The sequence below is a fragment of the Vigna unguiculata genome, chromosome 3, assembly GCF_037176805.1.
Source record: "Vigna unguiculata cultivar grain cowpea cultivar isolate G323 ecotype 2 chromosome 3, ASM3717680v1, whole genome shotgun sequence".
In the NCBI taxonomy this organism is placed as follows: domain Eukaryota; kingdom Viridiplantae; phylum Streptophyta; class Magnoliopsida; order Fabales; family Fabaceae; genus Vigna; species Vigna unguiculata.
Genome location: NC_140794.1, coordinates 58692124 through 58718162, shown reverse-complemented (window position 1 = coordinate 58718162; position 26039 = coordinate 58692124). Strand labels below are relative to the sequence as shown.

Below are 26039 nucleotides of genomic sequence, written 5' to 3'. Positions count from 1 at the left end.
TAACACATTTAATTATGTATCATATATATGCATGACCCAAAATTACTAACAAAAAGTTCAAATGAAACTAAATTTAAACCTATGAATGATCTTAATTTTAAAATATTGATTTGTATAAGAAAGTACTGTTGGAGAATATTTAAAGTATTATTTCAAGCTTAAAAAACTTACCTATCTACTCCATCCAAAATAGTTGAATACTTAGTATAATATACTTGAATTCTAATATATTTGAAGAAATCCAATATATTTAGAGTAAGACCACAAGATATTCACATATAGTAATATTATTAAAGATAATGTTATTACCGAGACAACTTAAAAATATGTTCATATGAAACAATAAGTAAAAATCTTATAAGTAACATATTTTGTTCGTGTAAATCAAGTTAGTAAATATACAACACATTATCATATGAAGTATTTAGTCAATTCTCTCATTCGTCACTATACTCATATTTTGTAATCTCTTTAAACTCGTGTCGACTTGAGTGCTATATAGTGTTTTGCAAATGAATTTCCTTTGTTTCTCTTTAAAATTTGAAGTTTTCTCACAAAAGCTCTTGAAAACCTTGTTATCGACCTTAAAAACATTTCATCTAAATTTGATCAAACAAATAATATAAAAGTAGGATGAAATGATAATAAGATAAAACAAATATTGGTGTTATTATATGTTTGATATACTGATAAGTCATTATTTCTCCCTATTTTCTTATCTTTTTCTATCCACCTTGAGGAATGTTTGGTCTTTATTGTTCACTATTAGTGCATTTTCATTTATTAACCTCATTGGGTCAATAATTCGAATTTTTAACTAAGTTGGGTTTACTTGGTCTAATTTTCATTTCTTAATTAATTTTAGATTTTGTTGTGAAGTACTTTTGGACTTGGATTTTTATTTTTGTGAAGAGAATAGTCCCATGTCGTTTGTGCCATATCAGCCTTTGTTCCCAGCAACATCTGAGCCCATAGTGACAGTCTTGTAATTATGTGAACCAAAATGACATTTTTGTAGATCTGCATATGTTTTTGGTTTGTTAACTTTTAGTGAAAATTGAAATTAGTGCTTATTGGAAACCTTAAACCAATTTAGTTTCTCATCTTTACAAATGTGTAAATTTAGTCATTTAAACCAAAAATTTTAAGTTTATTTGACGTTGTAAACGCGTTTCTCAACTGACATTGAAGAGAAAATATGTCAAACCTTGTAAATAAATAAAAATACTATAATGAAATATATTTGAAATATCAAATAAACTTAATAAAAATTGGTTAAAGGACTAAATTTATGCATTTACAAAGTTGAGGGACTAAATTAGTTTAAGGTTTCAAAGAAGAAGTAATTTTAATTTTCACTCAAAATAAAAGGACCAAAAATATATTTAACCAGATCTACATATGTGTGGTGATATGACCACGAGTTTTTTAGGGTTTTAGGGTTCAAAACATGACATTCTCGTTTTTGCACTTGGATTTTACGTTTTTTGAGCCTCCTCAGAGACCTATTGAAGGAATCACCGTTTGTTCACGTTTTTCTTCATATTGGAGCATAACCTAGCCTATGGTTTGATATTTTGACTTGATTATTCTTGTTTTTTACTTTGTTTATGACTTTCCATAGAGTATTTTTGTTATGCATTGCTTTGTAACTCCATTTCTATGGCTTGCTAATTTATGTGTATTGACTTCTTGAAGATAAAGTAGTGAGGCTTTGAGGTTTTCGTTTTTATAATTGTTATTTTTGTTTTTGTTTTATCTTCACCATTGAATATGTGTTTTGATGATTTGTTTGTTTTGTTTATGCTCAATACTCATATTGAGTGTATGTGGTATGAGTTGATTGTGTTCATGCTTAATGAATGTAGATGAGCTGTCACAGATTAATGAGTGTATGCGCGACTTAATTGCGTATTGAATTTGGTTGTAATATTCACTTAGTAAGTTATGTTCAAGTGGATTGAGATTTTAAGAAAATGAATTATTTTTGTGGCCTATGATAGTGGATTGTATTTGATTCAAGAAGTCAATGCATTTTTCATATACTAAGTTTCTAAATGTGAAATTGTTTTTAAATCTGTCAACTCCCCCCCCCCCCCCCCATTTTTTAGGTGTTGTGTTTGTAATTGGAACCTTTAATTGAATGCATTGGTCACTAGGAGACGACTTTAGAATCACTTTCTAAATACTACATTTATTTATTTGATTCGATACGACTAAGGATGTTAATGGGGGCAGGTAGGGTACGAGTAATAGCTCCCTCGTACCCTATTCGCGAGACAAAAATTCATCCCGTACCCGTCCTCATATCTGTGCGAATACCTGCATATTTTTTTAATATCCACAAGTATTTACAATTATTTTTAAAAAATATTTAAGAAATTAAATATAATACATAACATTCATAAATTTCAAACAAAGTTCAAATAACCCAATTAAATAGTGTTAATGTTGAATGACAATTTAAAAAGAAAATGATATTGCATTTTAAAACCAATTGATAAAAAACAACCCATGAGTATCCATTTTCCATATCAATTTTCTATCCATTGTAAGTTTTATATGCTGATATCCGCATATGCATATTTTTTTGACATCCCTATATACTACCTCCATCATATACTCATATAATATATTAATAAACTTTGATAATTATTGTAATGATAATAAATTATGATCGCCATGACCATCGTGATAACATTAATAGTGGTGATGATTATCATATTTTTGAAAATTTTTATATAAATTTATAATAAATAATAATAATAATAATAATAAATGTGAGTGAAAATAATGTTGAAAATTATGGTAGAATTAAACATACGGAAGATGAATTATCATTTTAAAGTATTTTCTAATTCCATTTATTTGAAAACAATTACAGATAAAAAAACAATTTTATCAGAAATAAACAATTAATTAATTAATTTCAGTAAAATAAATATACCTATCTTGTTTTATTCTATCACACTTGATAATAAAATAAATAATTCTTAAAATAATATTTGTTTTCTATCAAGTAAACTTTTTAGTTGTGTCCAAGTTTTTTTTATTCATATCTAAATTAAATTTCAGCAATCTAGAAAATTATCAATAATTAAAAATAACTTCATATTGTAATTTAACTTGTCTATTATAAATACAGAGTACAATTTACACATTTAAACATAATTATTATAAGTACTAATTATATAAAAATAACACAGTATAATCTGGGCGATATTTTTTTTATTGGTAATTCTTGTGGTGTTATGTTTAGAATATTTATAAGCTTATGTATGAGAAAAATGTAATGGGGATGTAGCTCAGATGGTAGAGCGCTCGCTTAGCATGCGAGAGGTACGGGGATCGATACCCCGCATCTCCATTTTTTCATATATGTTTTCCAAAATTGAACTTTTTTTTTTCAATGAATGTTTTTCTACCGTGTTATAACCTTGATTTTGTGATGAGAGGATACATGTTTGGGTTGAAACTTTACACAGAATAAATTATTGATGGCTTAATTAAAGTTTAAGCTTGTTATAAATTTAAATATTTTGAATTATTTTTATTTTTCAATTGAATATTATCATTTAGTTTTTTCGTTTAATAGATGACGTGTTTGTTATATTATTTTTTCATTTTATTTTATTTCATTTACGTGTAAAAATTATAAGGTTTCGTAATTAATAAAATATATTGTGGTCGATCTACATACTTGAGTCGTAAAATAATAATTTGTATTGTTTTAATATTATTTTATGTTATACATTTCTTTAATCTATAAAAATAAGAAAACAAGATGAAAAGATAATAATCCGGTTAAAGAAAAATTAAACAATAAAGACACGAAGCACTTAAAACTTAATTGAATTATTATTTTTATAAACAATTTAAAATGTTTGGTATTTGAATTATTTATCATTTAAAATTTTCAAAATTTAGTTGAAAGTAAGAATTTTAAAATTTTAACATTTTCAAATTTGGAATTTTTTCGTTTGATTCCGATCGAAACATTGCTAGTTTGACTAAAACTTAAATATGTTGGTATCTTTACTTGTTAATCAATGTTGACCAGACTTTTTTTTATTAATATTGATAGAAGTTATTATAATTGTTGTATACCACTATAATTTTTCATTTAATATAAGTTAGATTTTTCTGTCTGAATGCTATTTTTCTGGTGAATATGGATTGAATTTTTTCAATTAACGATGATGTGGTTATATTCATATATATATATATATATATATATATATATATATATATATATATATATATATATATATATATATATATATATATATATATATATATATTTGTAAATTACCTCTACTGAACTATTTTCCACCATCGTCTAATGTTATAATTTATCAACGTGAATCAAAATGTTTATTTTCTTTGCATCTTCATCTAAAACCTATGTTAGTAATAAATTAAAATTCCAAATGTAGTCGCACTGTGATTATGGAAATGCCCAGACTGAAAAAATTTAGAAGTTGGCTGGTTTAAAACTTTTCTTTTATCTTAAAAGTGCAAAATAAGACGACTAGTCTTGATTGAGAAGTTTAACTCACTATCTTTAATATTTTGTTCGTTTCTAATATTTTTTACTCGACTTCAAACATGAAATCTCAATAAAAATATTAAAGCACAGTTCTTCATATACCATTACAATATTAGTGAGTGATTTGGAACTTTGATTTCTGAATAGTATGCTCTTAGATAAAAGATTGTATGTGTGCTGAGGGAACCAGGAACAAGTAAACTTTCACTTTGTGAAACTATTTATAAGACCATTTAAAGTAACTTTTGTACAAAATTCAAATTTACAGCTTGGATCAATCAGTTCCAAAAATCTACTGGTAAAAGAGTTAGTGAATTTAATACTGGTGTGTGAGCAAACTGCATCCTACAAGTCTTACAATATATACAACTAATATTGTCCACTCTTACGAACCCTGTTGACCTCATAGGTGGAGAGACAATCTAATCTGGTTTTTGAAGACATAATTTGCAACCATTTTGTCATCACTTTATCGACTGATACCTCGTCACTCCAAAAAGGCTAGCATGAATAGTTGAGTCAGTGATTTACTGCAGAACATATAGGACATTAGAAACAACCTAAACTCAAATTGTCTAAAAGAAAAGTAGAGAGTAAATGCAACATAAAGAATTGAAACACAATAAATATTATGTTTTGTTTGAGTTGTCTTAATGCCCATTTGAGCGATTTAAGCAAATTCAAAATCTACCAGAAACATATGAATCATTGAAACATAAAAGGATTGCTCACTCTGTGGTAGCCGTTCTCATTATACATGGCAATACCACAAGACCCCGAAGCAGAATTCCAAAATTGATGTCCATTTTCAAATAGTGAACCGGAAAGATCAAAGTTGTTAACTTGGTAATCCACGGTGTTTGATTTGTTGTTTAATGTTGGTAAATGTTTTGCTTCCTCAATATCTTGTGGAGGAGGAAACGCAAATTGGTCACAACGTTGTACATTTAAGTATGTGGTTCCATTTAACTCGTTCATTGCACCACCTCCTTGACCCAAAGTAGTCACTTGGGGAGAGCTACCAACTTCAAGTTTGTTGTTTCCGATATAACTTGAATAGCTTGGAAGTGAAATGTCAGTGGAACACTCGGCTTCTCTATTGGTATTATCACTGTATGTTACACAATAAAACCAGTAACCACATTGAAAGATGAATCACAAGGTGCTATAAGTCAATCTTAGGAAGAAAATCTGATAAACCATGATTTAACCCACCTAAATGGTAGAAATTTTGGTTCACTTGGTAACAACAATTGATGATTATCATTATTCAAAAGCCAAGACAGCGGTTGAGATTCTTGTAGACTTGCCATCATCAAGGGTAATGTCATCCCTTCCTGTAACTACAAAGCAGCAATATACCAAATAAATATATTGAAAAGTAGAAGAAGAAATATTAACAAAGAGAAAATACAGCATTTACTACCTGGTTAGCACATTCAAGTGAAATGAGTTGGTGCTTCCCTAAATTTTCCTGTTAATTTCAGAAAGCATGTTGACATTAGTTATTTATGGATTGGTGTAGTGGTCATTTCAAGATGACATGACAATATGGCTATTCTACATGAAACAAAGTCCTACCTTCTGCAGGCCCACTCGATTGATTGATTCTCGTATTGACTCTTCCATTTGCCTCAGATGCTCTAAATTGTTGATCTTCTCTACATTATTCCAATAGCTAAAATGTTGAAAATTTAAACACAATATTAATGATTATTACTCTTTCATGACCCATAACTCATGTATGACAACATCAATTTCATGCAGTATCATGTTCGTATTATGATAGTGTTAATGTTATCACAGAAAAAATCAAGTAGAAGTTCGATGAATGTTAATGTATAAGAATTGCTCAAATCCAACTACTACAATTTCTATAACCATGGAAATCTAGATATTTAAGAAAGGTGAACGAGTATAATGGTTTCACTTATTTGACCTAAACAAAGTACATGTTATGAACAAAATGGTTAAGGAGTTGTTTTTCATACTCAGAACTGGTAGAAAATCATACAAAATGTGAAATTTGATTGGATTTTCTTACCCATTGCCAAAATACAAATGATGCATAATATATAAAATAGTATTAACTACTATTGCCTTCGTTTTGTAATACTATTTACCAACTTATAACATTCTAGTAACGAATCAAATATTAATAGAACTCAACATCATAACTATGCTAGTGTTTTGTTTAAGGTAAGGGGATAGAACAGTGTTTTCAATTATAATTTGTTATATTTGATCTCTCGATGTTATAACAAATCATTTTATATACAGAAAACTCAAATCTCAAATAGATTTAAAAACATCAAAAAGTTACAACATCATCTCTAATAATTTTGACAAGTGAACGTGAGTATGAACATAAAGAAACATGTCAAAGTTCAAATGCACAAGAAAATGATATATAAGGCATAAAAGTAACCAATTAATTGTAAAACACTAAACCTGAAGAGGTCAAATGAATAATATTTCAACAAGAGAGCTTATAAAACCAAAAAGAAAAAGAAATACTTTAACAACCAAAAGCTCCAAAGTTGCACCTCAGTCTCTGATGTACTTCTGTGAGCTGAGCTTGTAAAACCCTCACTTGATGAGATAATTCCTACACACAGATCATGACATTTTGGTTGCTCAACTACTAACTAAAGATTCTGACATTATTATTAAACATTGCGTTGTCTATGAAGAAATTGTACCTCCACTGTTTGGGTGCTGCAAGGTAGAAAAGATAAAACTGAGAAACTATAGAAAGCTTTATGTAAAAGGCATTGACAAATTGATGATCATAGAAACTTACCTTGAACCTAAGAAATCCTGTATTTTTACGTCATGATCCAATTTCTTGAAGGTTTTCTTTAAAGCCTACAAAACCAAATCAGAATTCTAAACATTACAAAATGTACAGACAACACGAAATATAAATTTGACACAACAAAAACAATGTATGTAGAAGACATGTTTGAGAAAAACAGGGTATTCTTACTTCAAGGCTTTCCATTTTCCTGTTCAATAAAACAAGAAAGTACATTAGCTTCCTTATCACTAACAAATAAAAAATAAGAAACGATTAAACTTCACAAAAACGGTTGACAAACCTTTTGGCCCTTTCTTGTGGGCTAAGTTGAGCAAATTTTGCAACAACCTCCTCAATATTACTGAAATTAAATAACCAATATTCAATATTGTTAAAGATCATAATGAATTTACTATTTTACATTTGAAGTCCTGAAACGTGCATTTTTTTATTAGTAATATTCCATGCATCTAGTCTCTTTCACGTTGTGAAAAAAATTAACATAACTATTTGGACATGGTTCTAGCTTGAAAAGAAATAAATCATAAACTTGAACAGTAAATACAAAAATATGGGCGTTAACAAGGACTCGCTAGTCAACAATACTATGGTTCTGTCTCTTTATACCATTTGGAATATTAAACTGTATTATATACATAAATATATCTCATATAATACTTGAGTTGCTGGATGAAGTCAGGTTAGAGGAAAACGGTTTTAGGACCCTTGAAAACCAACATAATACTCATCAAATATATTGAACATAAATCTTAGTATAATTAGACTTTTGTTGTTATTATTATGGTGTTGGAGTTGTTGAGTTGTTTTTTTTCTTTTCAGCTGTTCAATTATTTCATCTACATTTGACATTATTTTAATTTACTGTTTTAAGTTAAGGATTGACTAGGAACTAGTTATACTTGAAACACTTGCAACTAGATTAGAATCCTTTTTTTCTAAGTTGCACGAAACCAACCAATCTAATAGTTTTAAGTAGAGAATGTCATGCTTATAAATAAATGTTACAAAAACTATAAAAAAAATAACTTACAAATTTACACACTCATGTTTTGATATACAGCTTTCAATTTAACAAGACCTCTGGAGCAAATGGAAAGAATTCTAATCATACTGAGAAAAGTTGGACTCCAGTTCTTTTATCCAATAAACAATTACAGTCCAAAGAATATAATACTAAATGATTTCAAATTTCAAGTACGAAAGTAATCTCTTATTAAAGATCATATACAGTATTAAATTGCCCTCTCCATAAAACTAACAATATCTCATTATCCTCCTAGAAGATTATTTGCACCTACAACAGATAGTGTGTTTTTATATACAACATAGTTTTAACATACAAAAAAACCATTGAAGTTGGGTGTTATATGTCATACAATGTTTGTTATAGCAAGCAGGGTTTTTTCCTCATAGAAAGGCACAAATATCATAACAAGGTTCTTGGTTAGTTGTTCTATTCAGACATACATGTTCAACGCACTCACAACAATAATCATTCAGCATTCTCAACACCACTTAAATATTTTTCATTATTATTACCTGCGCTCTCCTTGTAGTAATGTCGGCTTTCCTGTGGGAGAAAACATGAGAAGGAGAATGTCTATATCGCACAGTATTGACAATTCCTTTGCTTTCTTTAAAATTCCACTTTTACGCTTTGAATAAGTTACATGCCGATTGCTTATGCTCTCTAGTTTCTTTATCTTCAATTTAACCCTACCCATCCTGCAAATTTAGAATTAAGAGTGAACACATTTAGCCTTATATATATATACCCTCGCCCCAAATATTGGCACAATCATTAATTGAACCAAATTTTGACAATACATGTTTCGATGTAACAACATACTAATTGATTTTAAATACCCCATCTGGTAAAAAAAGTTTCGAAGCCATTAAAAAAAGCAAGCAGGTTGAGGATGCAACAGAGAAAGAAAAACTTAGCCGAAATATGAAGAGAAAGAATTAAAGTTGAAGAGCAAGGGGCAATGCTATATTTGAAGGAAATCCAAATTGTGATAGAGTTAAAAAAAAAAACGAACCTTATTGAGAGAGTGAAGAGAGCGTGTATGAAAAGAATCGAGGGAAGTGAATGGAAATGTTAAAAAAAAGAGGTGAAGGTGTGAGGTAACTAAAGAATGAGAGCAACATTTGTTTATGAGAGATGGCGAGTAGAGAGAAAGAAGGAAAGCTGGATATGAAATCTAGGAGCTAACAAATTGTTGGAAGATGAAAGGTATAGCTGTGATTTCGGTGGGTAGAGTTTGGGAAACCAACCAAGCTCATAACATGAATATGAAGGGTGAGATTTGGGACACCCCAATCGTTGGCACTATGCAACAAACACCTCCTCTACCAACAAAACCAACACATTTTCCTCTTTCTCTTCAACCTTTATGTCTCCACGTCTTCCTCCTCATGCACTTCCAAAATAGACCACGTTTTAAAACAAACTCGTTTCTTTGTCTTTTTTTTTTTTTTTTCCCTATTTCCTTAGTTTTAAGCAAGACTTAAACAGAGGAACGTGAAAAGGAACATCTTTTTGAAAAATACAAGGGTCCCAAATTTAATTTATCATAAAAAAAAAACCTAACCACTAATTTTTATTGAAAAACTTAAGTAGCTCTCAAATATATTTGCAGATAAGATGGACTGTTTCCTTTTAATCTCTAAAGTAAGACATTTATTTTTTTTATAAGAAAATTAAATTTAGGCGTTGGCATCGTAATAAAAATATTAGATCATCTTTTAAGCATATTCTGTTATTATTGTAATAAATTAGCAAAATTCTACGACAACTATCTTAGAAGTAAAAGTTGTAAAGTTACCACTTAAAAATGTGTCATAATTTATTTTTTAACAAGTGGTTTGTAAGTTTTTTCTTTCTATAAACGATGGCAAAAAATATTATTTTCTGCAAAAAAAATAAATTATTTATTTTTAAAAAAGTAAAAAAAAAAGACTCGGTTGCTTTTTCTTTTTTTTAATGATAAGTGTATATTTATTTGTAAGTTATCCTAAAAAGAGTTATGTATATGATTTTTAAGAGAACCCTAACTTATAAATTGTGATAGTGGATAAGGAAGAAAAAGGGGCTAAGAGAGATGAAGGGTAGTTATGCTACTGATTCGAGTAGCAGAGAAGAAAGAAGAAGGGCGAGGTCTTCGTCACCACTGAAGGACCGATCCAGAACCTCTTCGTCTAAGTTATCTTCTTCTTCATCCAAACGAAGTACATCACCCTCTGCCACTCTCCTCGACGTCGATGATGACGTCATCTCTCTCTCACACGATTATCCTAACCCTAACCCTCGGAGCTTCCCTCACAGCGTTAAGCAGAAATGCTGGGAAAAGGCAGACAAGGTCAAAGGACGAGACCCCGACCGCTGGCGCAGGGACGCCCTCGGCAATACTGTCTTTCGCAAGCTCGTAGGTTGCCCTGGTTGTCTCTGTCATGACTACGACCACATTGTCCCTTACTCTAAGGTCTTACCCTTTATTTTCACTTCTTAATTCAATTTCTATTGTTTTTCGTCTCAACAATTGGATTTCTTTGAATTCTTGTATGCCTACGTGGTATTGTACCAAAGTGTCTGAGGAGAAGACCCTACTCTGCACTTTTATTTGCACTGCATAATTTAGGTATTACATATTCCCATGTCGATTGAGGAAAAGCAACTCCAATGGAAATTACCGTTACGGGTTGTCCTTTTTAAGTCTTTGCTGCGTTTCTTCTAGACTTGATTTTTCTGAATATGTCACTGGATTTTAATTAGTGTCATGGTGGGGAAAGAAAGAACAATAACAAAGTGAAAAAGAAATTTTGAGTTTAACCATAAACTTTATTAGTGAGTTTTATGCGATCCTCCAAATATGAGGACCATAGTTAAGTTGTTTTCCAATACATCTTGGTTTTAATTTTCATTTTGCTCATTCTTCATTTGGGTGTTTTTGTGAAAATATAGGGAGGAGAGAGCACTCTGGAAAACTGTCAAGTATTACAGGTAAGATTTTTATTTTTATTTTTTTCCCATTTCTTTGTCCCTTATTGAAGGGAAGTGAGAACCAGGCTAGAGGCTTTGAAAGTTTCCCTTGATTCACTTAAAAATTTATATCCATGACTTTCAGGCAACAGTTAATCGTTCAAAGGGTAACCGAACAGATATCTCCAAAGCTGAACTTATTCAAAAGAGTTCTTATTGCAGGGTTTCAGGTACAACTATAATAATTGTATTAACTTTTGTAGTTATTCAAAATCTATTAACTAGTCTAAATGATGCATTTCACAGATCGTGATATGGATCTTCTTGAACTGTCTGCCTATGGCAATGTCCGGCGTGGACCCGATTCTGGGGGATGTAGAATCCAATGAACATTTTTCTCCATATTAATTTATTATGTGATTGATTTCTATTCATCCTGACAAGATCTTGGGGCTTCATTTGTGTACAGACAAGTTAAAACTGCAAAGAAAGTGATGGCATTTTTCATTATTCTCTCTTCTTCCACAACACTTAATGGTTTTCTCTTGAGAAGCATGATTTATGAGGCAAGTGGCACTCGCATAGCTACTACCCTTTATTATATTAATGTTGTTCGAAAGTATATTTTGATTGCAATGAATCTCGTATGGTAGGAAATTGTCATTAACATACTTTTTATTATATTCTTTTGAATACACTTTCTTCTGCCGACTGAAATTAATTGATATTTTGTTGTAATGAGTCGTGTCATTTGTGTAATTTGTTGTACTTATAAGCTGTGTAGCCATTATTACTTTTTTCTTTAATGTTTCAAATTAAATTTAGGGACAAATATGATTTTGGTCTCTGAACCTTATTTTGAAAATGGAAACTTTGTCTCTTCGTCTAAATCATAGTTTTTGATTCCTATGTCTGGACAACCTTAAAATTAGTAAATGGTGTGTCATGTGATATTTATTAGAATTATTATGTTTCAAAAAAAAATGAATTATTAAAATAAGAAGTAACGTCTCTTGAATAACTTGATATATCTTTTATTAGGGATGGTAATGCTGATTGATCCGACCCGTTTAGACTTGTTCTCCACTTGGTCTACCTATTCTGCACTTGGTATGCAAAATGTGGATTGGGCTGGCTCGTTTCGCATAAGTGCAGGCTAACCCGTTTTTATTTTTAAATTTTTATGATAAAGCTTTCAATGTTCTCAACAAATTAGAAAATTTTAATCAGTTTACAAATTTAAGCAAAGACTTTGAAGAGTTAGATGATAAATTTATAATTTAATATTTTTATCATATTCGTATTTTGACATACATGATGTATTATTCAAATTTTAGAACATTCAAAATATATAACATTTGTTTTTTTCATTCATATAAGAATTTGGAACATTTATACGGAAGGAAAGTAACAAATATATATATAAGTAAGTTAATTTTTTTCCTTTTTTATGTGGGTTACAAGCCGGTTTACATGGACTACGGGTTATGCGAACTGAGCTTATGTGAGTCAGCAGAGCTTATGTGAGTCAGCAGGCTTAATATCTTGATTCATTCTTTTTATAGGCCTATTGATTTGTCGAGCCAAGTTTACATTATCACTCTTATCTATATATATTTGGAATTGATTTCCAATATTTGACGACTTTTATGATTGATATCGAAAACTGAGTACAAATCTTGAAATGAGCGTACTCAAATATAAAAGAATGTAAGAAAAAAAAATGAGGAGTTTGAATGCTTGGGAATGTAAATATTAAGAAAAAGATTGTGCCACCACTTATTGTTTCTATCATCTCAACCATTGTTTTCTTCACTACACAAAGGCTCCGCCTCCGTTGATCACAATTTCGTGTTAGTAGTTTCTTGATATTTTTCAATTGCATTAAATTTTAATATTTATAGATTATGTAGTTTGGATATGTCGGCTTAAAAGTTATTAATTTATATAGACTTAAGAATTCAAGTTTATGTATGTTACAAAATTAGATTCCCTAGATTGACTTGTTTATAGTTGTTAGTTTTAAAAAATGTATTTACAAATGTGTATATGTTATTATTTATATTGTTTAGTATTTTTTTAATACTTTGTTAGTACGTAAAATGTTTTAGTATCAAGTTTAAAAACGTCTAATCCTTGATAGGTTTATTTAATTGATAGTTATTAGCCATTGTTTCTCGAGGATTTATTATTGATCGTTAGTTTATCAATACTACTTAAACTAAATCAATTCAATGTGAGTTTTTTTTTTTCACAAAAAAAAATGTTTGTTTTTCAATCTAACTATGGTGTTTTACTTTAAACTTCTACATATAATGTTAATTTGATGTAAAAATTACTTATGTTGTGGATTAATCTCACCAAACACTTAATGAATTGAATCAATTTTTAACTTAAGTTTTGGTTAAGATTTTGTGCATGATCTGCTAACACAATCCTTTTTTTGTTCATTTTTTAGATGTTTTATAATAGTGAAAAGGGAATGAAGACATAAAGAATGAAATATGAATTAAGATGGTGGTGAATCAAAGAATGATGTGCATGTAGGTGACAACAAATGGATTACACTAATGGCAATGAAATGTAAATAACACCAAATAGATTGCAAAAATTAAATTATCAAAGAAAGTAAAGGAATTTGTAAAGTAAATTAACGAGAGTGGTGACCCAAATTGCACCAACCAACATTAGATTAACCATTTTTCCTATTATGGACACTTCTCATAATGTATGTATTGTTTCCACAATTTGTCATCTTTGCAAAATACAAAATCAACCTATTTATATTTTCTAAACTCTCATTTGATAGTTATACAAAGTAAATTTAAAATTTAAACAAGTTACAAGCCAAACTATCGTATAATTGTCCTTGAAAAACTTTCTTTGGTGACTAACAGTTAAATAATGACACGTGTCTTCAAAAATTAAAATTCATTACACATATAGTGGTTGTTGTTTTGTAATTCTTTTTTATTTGCTTTAATCCTTTTGTTTTTATTATTCTTTCTTAATCGATGTTAGCTATATTATATCCTCTCTTTGCTTAACATGGGTAAATAGTCATGTTCTATCTCTTCCAATCATCTATTAGGGGTAAATAGTCGACTTCTAACGAGTTAATTGTCTATCTTATACATATGTACATCATTCCTATAAAATATTATGCAACTCGACCTCTTTGATCTCACCAATTTTTAAAACTTGACATTGCTTAAACTTCGATAGATTGTGCAAAGTACCTTTCTACTAACTTTTGACACTATATAATAACCCTAGTGTTTTGAACAATTTTTTCTCACTTCTTGATGTCGTTGATATTTATATATTTGCATGATCTATGATGTTGTTTCTTTTGCAATATATATATATATATATATATATATATATATATATATATATATATATATATATATATATATATATATTACCTTACTCATGGTCGTATTTTATTTTAAAGAATGTATTTATGTTTTAAGTTATTATTCCGACAATAACATATTGAGTGAAAGACAAAGTACAATATCATAAAAATTATATGAATATAACTATAATTATTTTGTATTGTTTGTTTCCTTTTATATGTCAATTAATTAACTTAATTATGTTCAAATTTAGTTTTTTTTGTAATAAATAAACAATTGTTTTTACTTTGATTATTGTACAGATTATAATTGATAGAAGTTGAGAACATTTTTATTATGCTTTTAGTAAGTTACATATTGATTCAACATGTTTTTTTTACTTCAATTATAGTTTTAGTAAACTATATTATGATGACTAAAAATGGTGTTAAACAATCATTTTATAGTTATGCTAATGATGTGATGAGAACTGCAATAAAACTTAATTATATTTGTCAATCTATTTGATATTTTGTTTAAAGTAAACTTAAAGAGAGTCATAAAGCACAACCAACACTAAAAACAATGCACATATTAATATAGATAGAAGTACTTGGTTATTTATAACCTTTGATATTTGATAATAATTTTGATAACTTCCATTGTTAGACATTCTGTTTTTTAAAATTTTGAGGATAAGAAGTTGGTTGTTAAGAGAATTATTATTGTAACAACGACAATTATGATTATAACAAGTAAGATATTTCTTTTAATGAAATTGATATGATATTGAGGAGGTCAATTTAATATTGTCTTCTTCTTTTTTATGTAAATTTTATTATACTTTTAATTAAGATCTTGAATAGTCATATGAAAATATAAGTCTATAAGAAGGGAATCATTCCATGTTCTTATGGTGAGAAATGATGATGTATTTAGTAGGAATTAAAGGTACTACTAGTGGATATTAAAAACTATTTAGTGAGAATTTATGTGAAATTTAAAGAGATTGACATAAATTTGTCTATACAAATTATGTACTTGCAATTAGAAATGACAAACAAATTCATTTCCGTGGTTATTGTCCGAACTTGTCCTCGTTTTGATGGGAAATCCCCGCATTGATTAGATATGGGCATGGGTACGAGAATCTCTGACTTTTTCAATTGGATATGGGAATGTACATATTCCCACCGTAATACACGTCCTATTAAAATATTTACAATTAATTAAGTAACCATATATATATATATATATATATATATATTATTTTTTATTTCTTCTAATTATTTAGTTTGTCATGAAACTCATTCGCATCTCAATTATATTTTTTATCTTATCATAACGTTTATGTAATCATGTTAAAAAGATGTTTGTCAATTAAAAAAAATTTATGTCTCACATTTGAATATTTCTATTATTTTTTAATATTTTTATTTATTGTATATTTTCATTTCACATTAAAATGATTAATACTCTCAATTTAATTATTTAATAGCACAAACATTTCGTTTAATAGGTAATATAAAAAAAATCTTTTACTTATTATTATTAGTTTTTGTTTCATCTAAAGAACTCTTTTGTTTTACTAAAATATTTTTTGTTATTTCTCAACCATTGAGTATATATGTTGATATTTGAAAAGTTTTTTTAGATCTCTAAGATATTTTTCAACTTATTTTTTAATATTTTTATTTGTTTTTAATATTAATTTTTTTAATATTTTTAATATTAATATTAATTTTTTTATATTTTTATCTGTTGTTTATTTTCATTATATAGAATACTATTTGGATATATTTTATCTAATTATTTTTTATTTTCTAACTCATTATCAATCATACTGTAATTTTTTCACTATAATTGTATAAATAATTTTTATTTACTACAATATAAAAATTTAATGTAATTGTCATGAATATTTTTTTATCACCATCCAACATAATTGAAATTCAAAATATACAAGATCTATGTTAAAATTTTATTATTATGATTATTATTTGTTCTTTGTATTATTTTTGATCAAGTAATGATTATAACTTTTATTAGTGTATAAAAAAGAGATTCATTAGAATTTAAAATATTGAAGTAAACAAACATTTAAATTATATTTTAATTTGAATATCTTTTTTCCTTTTATATTTTTAAAAAATATTTTTAAATTTTATCAACTAGGTTTCATTAATGTTTACAAATTTAACAAATGTGTTGGTTCTCATGAAATTTTATTTGATATTATAATCTAAAATGTAAACAATTATAATTTATTTTAAACTTTTATTGTGATTATTATTTGTTCTTTGTATCATTTTGATCAAATGATGTATTATAACTTTTATTAGTGTATAAAAAAAAGATTTATTAGAATTTAAAAGATTGAAGTAAACAAACATTTAAAATATATTTTAATTTGAATATTTGTTTTCCTTTTATATTTTTTAAAAAATATTTTTAAATTTTATCAACTATGTTTCATTAATATTTGCAAATTTAATAATTGTTTTCGTTCTCATGAAATCTTATTTGGTATTATAATCTAAAATGTAAACAATTATAATTTATTTTAAAGTATTTGATATCGAAGAAACAACCATCCTTCTAATATTGAATATTTGATAATATTATGTTTCCTTTACCATAATTTTTTATTATTTTATAAAATTAATTAAAATTAATATTGAAGTAGTAAGAAAATTGATATAGGTATGGGTACAAGATTATACCCGTTATCCGATGGGGATGAGGATGAGACAAAAGTTTGATACCAGTTGAGTTTGGGTATGGGGATGAGGATAATTTTTTTTTACGGAAATGAGTATGAGATAGCGAAACTCGTGTCCATCTCGTCCTGTTGACATCTCTACTTGCAATGCAATGCAATAAGACATGTCAATTTTGATAAAAAAAAAGTTACATCTTCTCTTTTGTGATATTTTATTTGATTTCATTTTTTTATAAAAATTCAATTTTGATTTCGTGAAGTGACATGTAAGGATTAATACAATGACTTTTTATTTACATTTTCATCTTTATTAGATATGACGTCGATATTATTATCCAAACTGAATATCAAAATGTTAACTTGTGATTTCTCATCAATTATAAACATTCTCACTGCCATTTTGCTGAGTTAGGCAAGAAAAAATTTCAATGATTGTTCTTGCTATTGTTTGATGTTAAAAAGGTGAGTTGTAATGGAGTGATTTTTTTTGTTTACATCAAATTGGGCTATTGTGTTACAAACATTGAAAGATAGGTGAGAGATGTTGAAAAACATTTTATAACATCCCATGTGGAATTCTAAAATATTACAATAGGAAATAACTCAAACAAAAACATTTAAGACATGAACATTTTAGCGAAGAAAGAAAAGTCTATCTTATCTTCTAGCCTAGTTAGGTATTTATTCACTTTTTCTATTTTGAAAGTTATTGATTTAAATATATCACATCAAATTAATACATTTGATAATATAATTGAGTAGAGATTCAATGTAATAACATAACTCATGCGTATTTTGGCACTTTCTTCTTATTCGTTCATAAAAAAATGAAAATAAAAAAAATGCAAAACATGCATTTCATGCTCAATAAGTCCGTTAAATAATAACATATAGTCCTCAAGAACGATTCTAAAATAAAATGAAAAAAAATCATAGGAAAAAATGTAATTATTATAATTTTTTTGGTGAAACTAAAAAGAAAAACTTTTAGAAAGTGAAAATAATTATAAAAAATGTAGTTATTGAAAAGCCATGGTTAGTTGGAAGGAAGAAAGAAGTGTATTTATTGTGTTTGGGTTTGAGTTGATGATTGAAATTTGGCAGTGACAACGTATGGAGGAAAAGAAAAGAGGCATTGCTTTCTTGGTGTTGCAGAGGGAAAGGGTAAAAGGGAATTAAAAAGAGAAAAAGTCAAAAAAAGTTGGCTGCCAACAACAAAAGGATCTCAACTCAAGGTTTCATGCTTTTAGTATTAGGTAAGGAAGGGTATCACAACTCATCTTCATCATCTCAAAACTATTTTCTATATTTTATTTTAAATTTTAAGTTTAACATAGGAAAATAATTTTTTAACATCTAGATTTTGACAATTTTCTATTAGAATCTGAGGTGATATTTTCTAATTGACTTTCCATTTTTTTTTATTTTCTAATTTTCTATTTTTTAATTTTTTAATTTTTTAATTTTTTAATTTTATTTTTCTCAACGCAATCTCAAATCAACTGCTTAATCTTCTTTTTATTCAAAGTAAGGTGATGTATTTACGAATACAACGAGTCATTTCAGGAAAATTGTTTCAAAGTTATTAATCTTATTACTGTTCTTCATAGGTGTAATAGGTGGGAACTCTATTCGTGGAATGGGGGGTAGTGTTAACTTTGATAGTAAATTAGCTTCTAGTATTGACTTCAAAATTTAGAAAAGTTTAAAAGACCAAGCAAAAGAATTTTAGATAAATCATTCTTGTGGTTCAGCATTAATGTTACTTGGAGATCCTTTTAGTGTCCAAGAGAATTATTTATTACAGTCCAACACAATTATTTAATATTTTTCTTGCAGGAACAAATTTACAGAGTATAAACAAGTATAAGAATGAAGATCATTTTATCTTATAACATGACAGATTATTATCAGTGTAAAAGCTACTTTTTTCTTTTCTGGAACATTTTGTTGTGATATTAGTCATTTTTTAATGATTTAAAATATATGTCAGCATGGTGATTATTTTGACAGCATATGAAGGTACTTGACATGTATAATGCAGGAGTATAGTATGACAAGACAATGAAGAGTGTCCTATCCATTACTTTTATCATCGTATTGCCTGTGCTTATCTTCCTAGTTCTGTAGTTTTTGGTCCCCAATTTACGGATAACAAATATCTGTCTTTGTTCGTTCAGACAGTGGAATACTCCGAAAGTCATTAACTTTTCTACTGAGTACCGAAACATGTACAATATCTGGATTTTTATACATCGTGAAAGATCTTTTCCATCTCTGGGCTAAAAGATCAGTACTTCACATATATTTTTATACATGCACATGAACTCAAACTCATCAAACTAACCACATTAAAAAGAACCTATATATATATATATAAATTCTATTCATAATGTCAAATAAAATAAAGACAAAATTAGTCCTCGCCGTCCATTTATGTTTGCTGAGGAAATCAGAGAGTTCCACCCTTTCGGTTCTTCTGTACAAGGTCAACGAAGCAAGTCAATAATCCTTCACTCAAAGATGATCACCGTCTCTGCTGGATACACAAGAAGTGACTAACCTTGCAAAAAGGACTTCTAACAGGTGCCATTGATTCATGAGTTCTCATGAAAATTGAGGGATCTAGATAAAGCTGCAGGGTTAGCCATCAACACAGGAGAGGCTTCAACGCGACTCTTTTCGTCCTTCTTTGATTGGAATGCCTTAAACATACCTCCCCCATTCACTGACTCATTCTTAATTCCTAGAGTTGCCCATATAGAACTCTTTGCAGCTTCATTTGGATCATCAATTCTCAACGTTTTGGGAACCAAAACACCCCCGTTTCTTGGCTTTGAAGCTTCTTCTTTCTGCAAAGTGTCTTGCTTAATCATGTCTCCGTCCCGCGAGTGCTTCCCCAAAGTCGGAGAGTTTGGAGCGGAGCCCGGAGAGTTTGGGTTTGAAGCAGATGACAGTGAAGAAAACCATGGAACATTCCAATTCCCTGGCATTCCACAGTTCCAGAATGTAGCAGGAGGATAGAATGGTAAGGCATATCCGGAAGGACACAAGGCAGGTGGGGGAACGGGAGAATTCCATGTATAGGGCCAAGGAACACACGGAAGCTGAGGAAGGAAACCATGATGTTGGAGCACCGGTTGTGGTTGGAAGGTGCTTTTGCTACTTTCTCCCATGGAATTTGAAACTGTAATGGAAGATGTAGTCGAAGAGTCATCACCATTTTCCCCACTTTTGCGAGGAATTGGGAGTCTTTGATCCTCAAAGCCATGATGAAACCCGTTTTTTGTGCCATCGGGAACCTTTTTCTCTCCAAGATTGAGGACAGATGCCATGGAATCACAAATGGGTGCATGTGCATCTAATCCAAAGCTGAGAACTCTACCATTGCCTTTCAAAGTTGAAAGATGAGTTCCATTAGGCGAATCAATTCTGGCTGCTTGAAGGGCCTCAGAGATACTGATGTGGCGATAATGCGAGGCAGAGTTCTTGTTCTTCCGCCGCCCTGCCCCCACAGGAACATTCCGCATGGTGCCACCTGCAGTCCAGTATCTTTGACAAGCTTTGCAGAAATAACGTGGCTGGTTGACATTGTAGTTGTTGTAGTAACAAAACTTAGTGTCCATACTTTTGCAGCGGGGGCATGGTAGCACTTTATCTGGTTTCTTCAGAGTTTTCTCTTGTGAGTTAGCCGCATCGCCTTGCTCCTTCTCTGATTTGTCAGCTTTTGATGTTGCTGTTTCTTCTTCTATGGAGGGTGTTTTGGGGTTCACAATAGCCTCGGGGGATGTAACTGAATCTTTAGTCTCTCCTGCACTCGGGGAAAGATCAGCTTCTGGCTCTTCCTCAGTAATATTTTCAACTCCAGCATCCTAATAATATGAAAAATGTTTTGCTCACTAAAATTAATGCTTCTGAATTGCATAAACAAAACCAAGATATACATGTTCACAATTTTTTTAGTTGAAATGACATCCATAACAGGAAAAACAAAAGTATAAGGAAGTGGTCTTTTTGAAGAAACATTGCATAAAAGAAAACCAAAGTTTGAAAAACTCTGACCATACTCAGAAGATATGTTTAATTTTTCAGTGGAAAAACCTTAAAAAGCCGATCTTGTAGTAAGTAAGTATCTGTGCAATTTTATAGCGTAAAAATATAAGCAAGATCAATGAAAAATTCTAGTCGAACCATTCTTACTATGCAGCATAAAGTTCCGTGTTCTTACATTCCAGAATACACAACACAACAATTCCACGGGCTAAGAAAATACTTGATGCAGGAACTCAAGGAACTATGTAGATAATTTAGCTGTGAGGTGTTAGCTGAATGTTCCAAGCGAAAAAACATCAATTTTGCGTCGCAAAGAAAGGTACAGAAAGGAAAACGAGAACCTTACAGCCATATAACGGATTACTAGCACAGATTTGGGTGGGAGTGGGACTGTACCCATAGAAAACACTGGTTTTAAGCAGGACAATGAAGTAAACATGCACACAGAGTTGAAACAATAAAACAAGTCGATGTGAAAAAGAAACAGTGATGTTCCTGTTCCACGGACAGAGTTGACTGAAATTATTAGGTAGATTGTTCAGATCACCACTCAAACCTCAAAATGTTCCACAAAAACAACGTAACAAAATTAATCACAATCAACAAAATCAGAACACGAGAAAAGTTTGCTGTCTACGAATTTTACTTCAATTCTTAGCAAGGTCACTAAACCTATTAGTTTGTACAGAAATAAGCCAATTTTGGAATTGAAAATTAAAAAAAAAAAATTCTTTTAACATCCGACCAATTTACTTCCAGAACATTGAATTGAAACTACCTAATTAGCAATAAATTTCGCAAATTGGGAACTTTCATTAAATCAATTTCTAATTGGAGTTGAGAAAAATTAACAGAAGGGTACAAGTTTTCCATTGAAAAACAACAGGGGGAGTAAAAATTCAGGTAGAAATGAAAACTTTGAAAAAGCAGAGGAGTAGGGAGGTAGGTTGTTGTGATGTGTGCAAATAAAGGAAAAACGAAGAGACAAAACGGACCCATGAGAGGTTTTAGCATTAGAAGGAAAGGGTGTTGTGTGTACGTTACAAAAAAACGTTGCTTTGATTCTGAAAACAATTTTCCGAGACACACTACAAACCATACCTTATCCTCTTCTTTCTCTTCCTCTTTTCCATCACCACTCTCATCTTCTTCCTCTTCTTCTTCTATGTCGACATCTTCAGGGAAGGGGATCTTCTGGCCGAAGAGCCTAATTGCAGGATCTCTAATTTCGTGCATTTTTTGGGGGGATCGAATCGAAAAGTGGGAGATGGCAGCGAGTTGGTTACTTGGTTTGGGTTGTGATTGTGTTGCGAAGTGTCAGTGGAAACACGACGAATAGGATTTTGATCCGATTAAAGCAGAATGAGATGCCACGTCAGAACTAGGTTTCAATTCTTGGCCACGAATTCTTGTGGCTTCTATTAGATTTTCTTTTGGCCATGTTCGATTCTGGTAGCACACTCCTTGCGTGCACCCTCTCTTTTCCTATGTCAGCACTTTTGCCTAAAAAATCTTCATGACGTGGCTTTATGTCATTGGAAGCACCCTCGCTAAATGGACGGACCACTTTCCTTTCTTCTTTTCCTTTCTTACATTCTCCATTCAGTATCATATTTTAATACAATTTTCCAAAACAACTTTTTTTATAGTCAAAATTATTTTAAAATTATGTTTTGAAAAATATTGAACCACACACACATTTAGATATGATATTTTTTAATAGATTGAAGATATAAAAGCGTTAGATATTATGCCTTGTAGAAAAAGGTCCCAATTTAATATTCTACCATGTATAAATACGCCCTTGAAAAATTATTGAAATAACTTTAAAAAATATTAAGAACGTATTATGGTGATTTGTATTATATATTGGTATGTTTTAAAAATATTATTATTTTTTGTTGTTTGCGAAAATTTGTTATTCAATCATAAATTATATTTTTATATTTTGACTATATAATTCTAATTTTTAAGTAGATGAATAGTTTTTTAAATATAGATTAGACCAAACCAAACGATCTAACCCTTAACCAATTGTCTTGATCGGATAATTCATGAGTCTATTTAAAAGTAGGTATCTAATATTTGACTTTCTATATTAATTTTTTACCTTAATTTTATGGATATTGTGCATTGTTGTGTTATTAGAACAACATAATTTGGATAATACACGTTGTGTTGAATGTCATAATAATTACAAATATTATTTTTTGTGTTAGATTATTGGGTCGGCAGATCCACCAATATCAATTGGGTCAGTAAATCTGATATCAATTGAGTAGATATGTCAAAATGGATAGTTTTATCCATTTTAGTTCGTTCCGTTTTTTGTGCATCAAAAATGAATTGGATCGAACGGGTCTGTCATAACAAAATGGATTGAATACTGATCCCATTTTAAGGTGGACCGAAGGGTGGCCCGCAACTTTGTTTTGTTTTTTTAAATTTTTGTTTATAAATTATATATATATATATATATATATATATATATAATATATAAATTTTATTTATTTTTAATTTTTAAATATAAAAAGAGATTGGCAAGCCAAGACGGGTTAGACAAGTCAAACTATGGTGGGTTAACGGATTGAAATTCTAACCTAATTTACCATTTGTTTGACGGATTAACGGGCCGACCGATAAATCTGATATGTTTTAATATGCCTATAATTGGATTAATATTTTAGAATAAAATATTTTTAACTTTTAAGTCATGTGATGTTAATACTAAGAAAATTGTGTGGTGTTAGGTTTAATATCTACAAAATTAGTAGCCTAACACCTATTGGAGTAGCAAAATTTAATGTTAATTACTTCAATAATTTTTACGGCAATGTTATGATGGAAGTTGAAAAGACGTGGTGAAGAAGAGACATTTAAAATAAAACATTGAAATTAATTGAAATATTTTTAGAATATAGAAATTTAAGGAATCGCCGTGGTTTATCTAATTGGAATTATTACCCTTTTGGCTATAACTTTAATGAATAACTAAGCATCTAAAATAAAATTAGATTGACTTCCTCGATTTAAGAATATACTAAATCGAAATATATAAAATCATACCTCATATAATAAATACCTAAAAGACCATGCTGATGTAATTATTTCCTGAGAGTATAATATTAAATTTTAATTAGTAACAAAATTAATATTGAAAAAAGTTATGTAGATTCATAGTTGCTAAAATAGTCTAATTTAATATTTGAGGAAATGCTTTTAAATGTTTTCACTTTTTTAATTTGACAACTTTTCATCAAGTTGGCAAAAGCAGACAAAGAGAAGCGGTAGTCTATAAAATGATGGAAATAATGAAAAAGACGTTTCTTTTGGCATCTTTTTCCTTTTTCTTTTCTTTTTTCATGTACTTACTTCCATGCCAATCAAATATAGAAGCTTAATCTGATTTTTCAATGTTAGGAAGATTCTTACCGTTCATTGCAAAAATTGTTCAAACACTATAGTAAAAGTATTATATATTTTCAGAAAAACAATCCATTAATAGCTATATTTGTTCTGATTAATTATTTACCTTTTATCTGTTAAAAAGGTTGATATTATTGTCACCAAAAAGTTGGTATTACAAATTCATTTATACACATACCTGCTTTGTTTGTGTTAAAAAGTAAAAAATAAAATAATGGAAAACGTGATTTTTGGATTAATGAAAAAAGTGAAAAAAAAATACTGATGATTAGATCATGTAATTAGGATGAAAATAAAATCGTGTGAATAGAATATAAATAATACAATATTTTCAATAGGTATAAAGTGAAAGATGAATATGTATATATTTATTTTTGGTTTATTTTAAATTATTACAACATTTTAACTTATTAATATTGTATTTTATTTATTATGTATTAATTGTTTGACTTATTCAATATTTATAAATTTTATCTATATGTACTTTTCTTTTTAGCAGCATTTTAATTACAATATATTTTTCTCTTTATGCAAATTTATTAAGATAATGCATTACATTTTAGAAATTATAAATCTTAATTTTATTAAAATAAATTATTTTTAATATATACATTTGGTATTTTTATTTATTTTTTTATATTTTATTTGTTGTTTTTTTTTATGATGTAAAAATATATGATTATCAATTTCAAGTATTGATTTATGTATAACTCGAATTTATTATGTAACATAAACAAAATAATTATTTTCTCTTTGGTTCTTAATTTTGTAATATTAAAAAAAAAATTATTAGTTGATTTTTTATATCGATCTCGTTACTATTGTTCTTTCCGACACTTATAAAAATAAAGTTTAATATTCACATTCAGACAAAAGTAATATTTCTCCTTTATCCTACTGGTTAGATAAATATTAGTTTTAATATTCATATTTATATTTGTACAGATATTTGTCAAGCGAGTATCCATATATTTTTTTTATACCCAGTAACAACACGAAGTTAACATCGGTACCACATTAATGAACAAGGTCAAACTGAAACACATTTCCAAAAATGATAACCTAATTGGAACGACTTAGAATTTGAATATCTATTTGAGATTTTAAAATAAGATCAATGATGTAACGAGGGTTTATACCTAAAA

The 26039-nt window shown here is 29.0% G+C and overlaps 3 protein-coding genes and 1 non-coding gene across 7 annotated transcripts; 2 read left to right on the top strand and 2 right to left on the bottom strand.

Moving 5' to 3' along the window:
- Positions 1-3294: 3294 nt before the first annotated feature.
- TRNAA-AGC (transfer RNA alanine (anticodon AGC)) lies at positions 3295-3367 on the top strand. The gene has a single exon. It is a non-coding gene; the product is annotated as a tRNA-Ala (tRNA).
- Positions 3368-4735: 1368 nt separating this feature from the next.
- LOC114175117 (agamous-like MADS-box protein AGL65) lies at positions 4736-9753 on the bottom strand. Of its 3 annotated transcripts, none has more exons than XM_085671707.1 (12): positions 9237-9372; positions 8910-9095; positions 7651-7710; positions 7539-7557; positions 7353-7417; positions 7252-7267; positions 7096-7157; positions 6131-6227; positions 5976-6023; positions 5765-5886; positions 5282-5660; positions 4736-5079 (listed from the first exon to the last, which is right to left on the bottom strand). In XM_085671707.1, the coding sequence occupies exons 1-12, from the start codon at positions 9239-9241 to the stop codon at positions 5077-5079; spliced, it is 1062 nt and encodes a 353-aa protein (XP_085527833.1). In that variant the 5' UTR covers positions 9242-9372; the 3' UTR covers positions 4736-5076. The 3 variants fall into 3 exon arrangements, with proteins under 3 accessions (XP_085527833.1, XP_085527832.1, XP_027915675.2); XM_085671706.1 differs by having other exon boundaries at positions 4739-5079; positions 5765-5892; XM_028059874.2 differs by lacking the exon at positions 9237-9372 and adding an exon at positions 9413-9753 and having other exon boundaries at positions 4740-5079; positions 5765-5892.
- Positions 9754-10430: 677 nt separating this feature from the next.
- Positions 10431-12111, top strand: LOC114176854 (HNH endonuclease). The gene is made up of 4 exons (XM_028062032.2): positions 10431-10855; positions 11335-11373; positions 11498-11582; positions 11659-12111. Exons 1-4 carry the CDS (start codon positions 10475-10477, stop codon positions 11739-11741), a joined length of 588 nt encoding a protein of 195 aa, XP_027917833.2. The 5' UTR covers positions 10431-10474; the 3' UTR covers positions 11742-12111.
- Positions 12112-19604: 7493 nt separating this feature from the next.
- LOC114178657 (cyclic dof factor 1-like) lies at positions 19605-22852 on the bottom strand. 2 transcript variants are annotated; one of them, XM_028064683.2, is made up of 3 exons: positions 22570-22852; positions 19979-21287; positions 19605-19894 (listed from the first exon to the last, which is right to left on the bottom strand). In XM_028064683.2, the coding sequence occupies exons 1-2, from the start codon at positions 22702-22704 to the stop codon at positions 20013-20015; spliced, it is 1410 nt and encodes a 469-aa protein (XP_027920484.1). In that variant the 5' UTR covers positions 22705-22852; the 3' UTR covers positions 19605-19894; positions 19979-20012. The 2 variants fall into 2 exon arrangements, with proteins under 2 accessions (XP_027920484.1, XP_027920483.1); XM_028064682.2 differs by having other exon boundaries at positions 19605-21287.
- Positions 22853-26039: the final 3187 nt, after the last annotated feature.

Excerpts from the sequence above, each read along its gene's own strand:
- LOC114176854 (XM_028062032.2), top strand. The coding sequence starts at position 10,475 with ATGAAGGGTAGTTATGCTACTGATTCGAGTAGCAGAGAAGAAAGAAGA. Across the intron at positions 10,856-11,334 it reads ACATTGTCCCTTACTCTAAG|GGAGGAGAGAGCACTCTGGA; the intron begins GTCTTACCCTTT and ends GTGAAAATATAG. Across the intron at positions 11,374-11,497 it reads AAAACTGTCAAGTATTACAG|GCAACAGTTAATCGTTCAAA; the intron begins GTAAGATTTTTA and ends CATGACTTTCAG.
- LOC114178657 (XM_028064682.2), bottom strand. The coding sequence starts at position 22,704 with ATGCACGAAATTAGAGATCCTGCAATTAGGCTCTTCGGCCAGAAGATC. Across the intron at positions 21,288-22,569 it reads AAGAGAAAGAAGAGGATAAG|GATGCTGGAGTTGAAAATAT; the intron begins GTATGGTTTGTA and ends TCATATTATTAG.
- LOC114175117 (XM_085671706.1), bottom strand. Across the intron at positions 6,228-7,095 it reads GAAGTACATCAGAGACTGAG|CTATTGGAATAATGTAGAGA; the intron begins GTGCAACTTTGG and ends TCAACATTTTAG. Across the intron at positions 5,893-5,975 it reads CACTTGAATGTGCTAACCAG|TTACAGGAAGGGATGACATT; the intron begins GTAGTAAATGCT and ends GCTGCTTTGTAG.